Source organism: Mizuhopecten yessoensis, unplaced genomic scaffold (genome assembly GCF_002113885.1).
Source record: "Mizuhopecten yessoensis strain PY_sf001 unplaced genomic scaffold, ASM211388v2 scaffold1313, whole genome shotgun sequence".
Lineage (NCBI taxonomy): Eukaryota > Metazoa > Mollusca > Bivalvia > Pectinida > Pectinidae > Mizuhopecten > Mizuhopecten yessoensis.
Genome location: NW_018403984.1, coordinates 1,115,499 through 1,123,725, shown reverse-complemented (window position 1 = coordinate 1,123,725; position 8,227 = coordinate 1,115,499). Strand labels below are relative to the sequence as shown.

The following is an 8,227-nucleotide window of genomic DNA, read 5'->3' as shown; positions in this document are numbered from 1 at the left end:
TTTATATCCGGAAAATAACTTAATCTGTGTCAAGGTGAAGGTCGCAAGCGTCATATTCTCGTAAGAACAAAATGATTCGACATGTAGCTCGCCAAAAGGAACCATTTCAGCGATATTTGTTAACTTATCACAACAAATCAAAGAAAGAAAGGTAAAATTGGCGATGTTTATATTCCATTTAACAATATGAGTTATCGCATCGTTTTAGTTTCATTCAAATATACTAGGGAATAATGGGCAACGCAGAGTCAGGCCGAATACGTACGATGTCTCTGCGGTCACTGACCTCGCAATCAAATCTGAAACTAGCTGTTTCTGACTGATTGTCCAAAAAAAAACCCCACTCAGATTGACTAATAGCTCTAGCCAGAGTTAAGCCAGAGTTTCCTCTGGCCCTGACACCACACTTACACATGTTCACAGATAGCTGTCTGGCCCCCACACGGTACACCAGTAATAAAAGTATCTGTCATAGCGTCTAAGTCTGGTGTCAGGGCTGGAGGTAACTCAGATTATTTGAAAACATAATTGCATTGTGCACTTCTCATCCGCAGCATATATTAGTAGGCTTGTCGTTTATGTATACAGATATCCGGGATCCCTACTCCCCCAAACAACTATTTCGCCCTATATCCAGTTCACCCAAGATTGTTTTGATGTTTCACAAACAATTGTGTTGTCAGAAGAATTTCAGGAGTTCGGTTTGTCGAGATATGGTCCATCTTGTAGCATCTATAATTATTCTAATGCCAAAAAAGACATAGGAATACTAAGTAAAACAAAATGAGACTGTATTATCCACACAACTTAACAAACCAAAAAAGTTTCACCCTTAGTAAACACATGATTAGGGTGAAACAGTCAAGCACAAAATTGCCCAGAGCGAAGAAGATTAAGGAAGAAACGGCCTGACCAGATTATGAAGACAGAAGAATTTTGGTGTTAAATCTTGTTTTAAAACAGAGTATTAATTGCTCAGTAAAGCTATTGTCATGATGACAATAATGAGATGTACAATATGTATTATTTAAACTCATGAGCAATTAAAACTCTGACAGATGCTCTTACCCATTGAGATACACCATGTCCCTGACAAACCAAATCCTGTGCCATTCATTCCTCAATAAATACTTTCATTACTTGAACACATCAGGCCCTATACAGTATACTGGTCACCTTCCTGCGTGTATATAGTAGTTGGGTGCTAAAAGTAACTGGATTTTAGGGAAAATGTAAACGGCCAGACTAGGGTTCGAATCAGGGACCTCCAAACTCTTAGACAGACACTGAGGCTCTAACCAATTGAGTAACATCATCAGTTGCTTGCAATTGGTTGGTTGTCTTTGCTGATGATGTCCTATTTCAGTTCTGTTGCATAAAAATTATATTTAAGGACATATTATATATATCAGTCAAATATATCTATACATGCGTTTCAATATGGGGAAAAAACTAAAAAATGATTAAATACATGCTGATGTAGCAAAATCTGCAACCACAGAAAGAGCATTGATTATCAAAATCTTATATTAGAAATAAAAAAGAAAATATCAGAAGGTATTGTACAATGAGCTTATCCATTGGTATAATATTTGACTAGAAATGGTTTCTACCATACAGAGCTTCTGCTATAGTGTTGATTTTGTTAAAATAAAATTGTCTCTTAATTTTAACATTTAAAAAAATTGAACAGAGGAAGTTCTGCATAAACAAACCTTGATTAACTAATTAAAAGCAAAATAATTATCTGTTTTGAATTAGATCCAGTAGACATAAACTGATTTTTATTTCAGATGCTGTCGTTTATTAAGTACTTTTCATCATAAACAATATAATAAAACTGGCAGTCATCCGAAAACACCATGTCAACAAGTACAGACACAGAGGAGCCTGGTCACAGTTCCCCAGATCATCACCACAGAGGAGGTATCACATAGACAACTTAAACAAGTACATCTACAGCAAAACCGGGACATCTTCTCCATACCAAGTATACCAGGCATTGTCTCAGACACGAAGAAGGAGTACTCAGAGCGGAGAGTTTTAGGGTTTGTGTTAATTAGTATTGTATCGACCTTTAAGTTTGTGTCAGTCTAATTAGTTAGTAGATATTTTATAGATATTTTTCCTGTCCGTTTGTCTTTTCTGTATCATATTAACTATTTCATGCAGCATCAATAGTGTTGACTAAACCCAGAGATAAAATCCACATAACACACTTCAATCCTCTCAGTTCTAGGTGAAAACTACACTAGAATAAATAATACAATTTTTACCTGGGACCAAGAATGATACCCTTCCTGTCTTCTAAACTTTTAAATTGGACTTGTCATAATAAAGTTTACCTAAGACATTAACCTGTCTACCTTGCACCACAAAAGAATTAAAGCATCTACATATTTAGTGGCAGTTATATGTCATATGTGTAAGAGTTCTCTCTCTTGATAGCTATAGGCTCCAGACCTACTGGGTATTTGTAGTTTTGTATATGACTATGAGTCTTGCTTCATGGAAATAACGGGTATATGTTCAATATTTGTCTGGGCGTTTATCACAGTTCATTGAAACTAATTTATTTCAGGTACTCAATGGAGCAAATGTTCCAGATTGTGTCAGAAGTAGAGCATTACCCCGAGTTTGTACCATGGTGTAAGAAGTCTTCAGTGACTGGCAGACGCCGCAGCCAGTTAAAGTGTAATCTGGAGATTGGGTTTCCTCCTCTCGTGGAGAAGTACAACTCTATAGTGACACTAGCAAAACCACGACTTGTCAGGGTAAGATAGGAGAACCATCTCTCTCATGAAGATGACTAGAAATATAATTATTATTATTATATCTCCCGTTGGAAAGAAATGGAGACTAATAAATTATATTACTCCTGTGTGATTTAGACAACGAAATCTCTGCTCAAGGGTAAGAGTTTTGAATTTTAGCACAAGGCTATGCATTTTTAAAGAAGTTTAATTAATTTCTTTACGTCTGATTTCCTTTTACACTGTTAAAGCAAATTCCTGAAACTATTATAAAATTAATTGGAAAATGCCTAATAGAAAAATGCCATTGGTAACGATTATATATACTAATCATTTTAATACAAATGTATCCAGTCTGAATTTAATTCCACTGTTCTTTCTTTGCAGTCTGAGTGTACTGACGGCATACTTTTTAACCACCTTTTGACTGTATGGAAGTTTGGCCCTGGAATTCCAGGCAATCCCAACTCATGTACTCTAGACTTCTCCGTAAGTACAGTGTTCGTATACTACAGATAAAATATATTTTGAAATAATATACCCCAGCATTTTTTCAGAGGGGAAATTTGATAGAAGTCAAACTTGTTAAAGTGATTCTATAGAGATTAGTTATGAATGCTAAATCACATTTCGCCATTTTGATCTTCTAAGGTTATATATAGGTTTGAACAGACCCATGAGAATTAAATGTAGCTGTATTTTTCTTTCCAGGTATCATTTGAATTCCGGTCAGTGCTGTACTCCAACATGTCTCATATGTTCTTCGACCAGGTGGTCAAACAGATGGTGATGTCCTTCCTCAAGCAAGCACGAAAACTGCATGGTCCAGCCTCGATACGGGACCAGAAACCTCAAATCCTTAAATACAAGGATTGACAAAGGCTAACACATAGGGTTGAATATTTATAAGAGTTAGAATCTCCCCATTGCCGGTGGGTCTTGTGATGGTGGTGCTGATATCCAGAAGAGACATTTAGGGGAGATTGTAGAATAAGATGAAGAGATATTATTTATTGTTTACTATTTGAGACATCAAAGCAAATAATTGTGTTTATTAAGTTTTGTAAAATGGTGTGTCTACAGATTTGACAGAATGGTATTTGTTATTCTTATATCCATGTTACTGTCTACTTTTATACATGTATTTGAAAAGACATTTTTTATATTAAAAAAATCTTCTGACACATTGTATGTACAATGTATACACTTAAGGTCAAATAGGTAATCCACTGACATACCATATTAATTCCTTGGAAAAATAATGAGATTTATTGTCGTTGACTTCAACATCAATAGTGACCTTAAAGGTTTCACTACCTTTAATAATAAATCCATTTTAACTAGGGGCTTGGATTTAGGACCACTCCAGGTATGAGCTAATGGGAAGGGGAGAGAGTGCAGAGAGGCACTGTTGTGTGATCCTCACTTTCATTTTTTTTTAACAATCATTTTAGATCCCATCATCCACATAATAGTTAATGACACGTTCCTTCTCTCCATATCGTCGGATCTGGAATAGCACCGAGATGAATCAGTTCTTGATGGTCTGTCTCTTACAGAAGCTGTTCCGAAAAAACACCTGAAACAGGCATAATATTCTTGGTCCAAAATTAATCATAAAGACAGTTTAACACATAGTGTGCCTGCTTTGTTAGGATCAACACTTGATTCATGAAAGGATAGTGAAGGTCAGTAGCGTAGAATTGTAAGCCTAAGCCATAATTACAGCTGTAATCCAATGCTTTAGTTATCTTATTTATCCCTATATGTTGGAGTGTGAAATGAAATGACTGTGATATCTAAAGTTACGATACCCGGTAGATTGCTAGCCAGTGATAAACTTAGTTGAAATTCTACCTAAATCCTGGCATTCCTTTTCAATGCGTTGTTCTTGTACTTTATTATTGCTTTAATATGGGTGTATTCACATATTGGTGAACATTTCTTCTCAAATGTTACTAAATAAGCTAATACAGGTACTGCTTGACAGTCAAAATTGTTCAACAGTAACAAGATATAAAAGAGCATGTACTTTGTAATAAGTATTTTAACGTCTGTGCAGATAGATTTTAAATTTTCCTGCAGGAACATTTTGGTCACCATGACTGGAAACAAGTATTTTAATCCGGTTGTAAGTTTGTGTTATGCGTCCTGATGAATATATGAAGATGTGTCATTTGCAAAGTATATTGAAGTTTGAATGGCTGATAGTGTCATTATGATGACTGGTGCTGTGTAGAAGATGTGTGTGTGTTGTATGTAAAAACTACCTGCAATTTTTGTTTTTCAAATATTAAAAATTTGGAAATATTTCCTGACTGTTTTATTGTCATGATGAAAATGTCAAAATCGTTTTTATTAATAGGCAAAACATGTGGCTTGAAGTCAAATTAGTTTTTACTGTTTTGTCTCGGTATATAATATGACATGCATAACAAATATGATGAAGGATAAAAAATAATTATTCAATTCATGAAATTTATTAACGATTTCGTTTTTGTGAGGATTGGACTAGCAGATTTTTTTTAGAATGAATTTTATACAAAACGGAAACAAATTGAAAGACCTTTTTGTTTATAGTCCCAATGATAGACATGAATATTTACAAAAACAAAAGTTTTCTTTTTTACCATTGGACATTCTTGTACACAATTTTCATGACATGTCTATTTCTTTGATGCGACATCCAGACATCCATATATTTGATGCGACGTCCAGACATCCATATATTTGATGCAACGTCCAGACATCCATATATTTGATGTGACGTCCAGACATCCATATATTTGATGCGACGTCCAGACATCCACATATTTGATTAGGTATTATGCAAAAAATGTAAACAGCCAGACTAGGGTTCAGATCAGGGATCATAGTTATAGATGGATGTATTAAAAGCATAATAAGATAGTTGAATCATAAAAATAGACATTCATAAAAATATGATGATACATTCTGCCTGTAAAACGCTTAAGTATGGAGTGAATGGTCCAGTTGACTGGACGTCCACATAATAACCTCTTCTAGAACAATGGCAATACCTCTTCTAAGGTGTTATAAATCTCTGTATTTAATGATTCACAAATTTGCTGATTGAGAGGGTGTTTCTCTTATTGTTAAAAGTTGACTGCAGAAATGTATTATTTTTTTTAGTTTTAGTAAACATTGTCCTTGATACTCAAATTATTAAAGATTTAAAAAGTGAGACTTGTTGATTTGCTAGTGAATTGAAAGTAACACAGATGCTTGAGTACCCTAAACTTCTCTGTGATCCAATTTCCGTACAGAAAAGACCTGTTTTTATGTCCTCTCATTGTGTTTATTTTATTAATTTGTACGATTTTTAAGGTATTTTGGTTAAGTTTTGTTTATGTTTAATAGCTTATGGGAATGATACTGTTTGGCACAAGACAATCAGTTTACTGTTTGACCCTATAAGTGCTCTGCACTTTGTAAGTGCTTCACATAAACGTTTCTTCATTCTGCATCCCATTCCTTCACTATTGCTTACAGATTATCTTGAAAAGTGTTTGTTGTAGATGTTAAGTTCCAAAATAACTAGATGTTTGCAAAATATTAATTGTATTTTTTTCCAAATACAGTACATACATGTACCTTAACACTTTTTTTAAATCTTTCAAAAGTTTAGAAGAAACAATTTCAAACTATATCAAAGATTAATAGAATCCTCCCCTACCTGGAGGATTTGACAGGTAAATCTCCATCCTGAGAGAGATTTCTCTGTTCCACCCACAAGGAAGGAGAGGGTTATTTCTCCATCCTATTATTTCAGTCACAACTCCACCAACAGTAGTCTGGAATGTTTAATTTACAATTGACGTCTCCAATCAAAAGCTGATTGTGACGTCATTGTTTATTGTTTATTGTCATCGTACAGTTTCTTGCATTCTGTCATACCCTAGGCAGTGACAGAGAAAACATACCCAATAGAGGGTGACAGAAATCTTAAACAGGTAAATCAGGAGACAATTCAGTGGAAGGTTGGAGAACTTCTCATCAAACTGACCCTGACACAAGCTCCATCTTCATCTGTACGTCATTATATAGATTCAGTGTTTTTTCAACAACCTCTTATCTTAAATGTTTATCCCTAGACACCACTATGGCTGAGCCTGTAGTGATAAATCGAGGGTTTGTAAGTAACAGAAAATTATTGGTTAGCTCTCAGTTTACAAGTAACCATGGGCTAATCATGTACCCAAGGTGTCTGTGTTAGCATCTGCGGTCCACCTGAAAACTTGAGATTTTTTTGGGGCAAGTTTTTTAAAAGCTTCAGACTCCATAAGTATGTATCACACCTACTTCCTACGTCCATTTAATGAAACCAAGCATTAGGATGGCTGAGTGTATCAAAGCTCACTGCTAACTTAACTAGTTTTTTATGATCCTTTATCAGACTTACATTATCACAAATTTGTATTAAAAATAACCGTAAGAAGTTTGGGTATAAATATTGAGCTATGGCTGGTGCCATAGAGCTTTGTAGTCATTGATTGCACTTTGTTATGTTGGTTTATTATTCCATTGTTAGAAATGTGAAGATATTGGCTTTTTTTTAAATGTCAAACTCTGCTTTAAGTGCAAAAAATGCAATATGAACAATTCAAAGCTGGAAATAAATAAATCATTCTTTATGAAGAAACAGTTTGTGTTTTTTAACATTTGCATTTACTAAAATACTGAATATTTACTCTTATGTAACTACATGAATTGAGTACTAATTAATTCTCCACCATTTCAGAAAATCTGGAGTATGTTCAGAACCCAAAATATTTAATGTGTTGTATTATGTTCTTGTTTTTTTCAGAGAGCATTTTGACATAAACATGTATTAACGAAAGCATAAACTCTAAAATGTACCAGAACGCTTTTCAGTAACAAATATACCGCTAACAAACATGACTTTGAAACTTGTCAGGCTGAAATCCTGACAGTACAGACTTGTATTATGAAATGTATATTTATATTTTGAGTCTGGTGTACAGGATCATAACCGATCCTGTACCAGGAATAAACTGAACTTATAAAGGATTGGGAAATTTGAAGAAAATGACGACAAACCAGCTAATTATTGACCTCAGAAAGGCTGATAAAATATATCTATACACGTGTCTGGTTTACTGTCAGTTCTCAAGGCTTAAGAAACAAGAGGCCCATGGGCCTTAACGGTCACCTGATATATTTATACAGAGAGTTGATTTTGTTTTTAACATGAACAGAAATATTATTCAAAGTGAAAAAAAACAATAAAACCACCTTACTCAATATCTAGCATACAGATTTCAGACTAAAAAGGATTTGAAACTAGCACCTACAGTCCTTGGGGGTAGGGCTGGCTCAAAATTTTCAAAGTATCAAACTGTCAATTCAAGGTTATAATTCCAATCAAGTTATTAACATGTAATATTCAAAGTATCATTTGTCATTATAAACCATAATAAATTTTGCCCCCC

At 34.4% G+C, this 8,227-nt stretch overlaps 1 protein-coding gene across 1 annotated transcript; it reads left to right on the top strand.

Moving 5' to 3' along the window:
* The first annotated feature begins 37 nt into the window (after positions 1-37).
* Positions 38-7,418, top strand: LOC110459517 (coenzyme Q-binding protein COQ10 homolog B, mitochondrial-like). The gene is made up of 5 exons (XM_021511826.1): positions 38-151; positions 1,794-2,048; positions 2,582-2,774; positions 3,141-3,242; positions 3,465-7,418. Exons 1-5 carry the CDS (start codon positions 72-74, stop codon positions 3,627-3,629), a joined length of 795 nt encoding a protein of 264 aa, XP_021367501.1. The 5' UTR covers positions 38-71; the 3' UTR covers positions 3,630-7,418.
* Positions 7,419-8,227: the final 809 nt, after the last annotated feature.

Excerpts from the sequence above, each read along its gene's own strand:
- LOC110459517 (XM_021511826.1), top strand. The coding sequence starts at position 72 with ATGATTCGACATGTAGCTCGCCAAAAGGAACCATTTCAGCGATATTTG. Across the intron at positions 152-1,793 it reads AACAAATCAAAGAAAGAAAG|ATGCTGTCGTTTATTAAGTA; the intron begins GTAAAATTGGCG and ends TTTTTATTTCAG. Across the intron at positions 2,049-2,581 it reads TCAGAGCGGAGAGTTTTAGG|GTACTCAATGGAGCAAATGT; the intron begins GTTTGTGTTAAT and ends AATTTATTTCAG.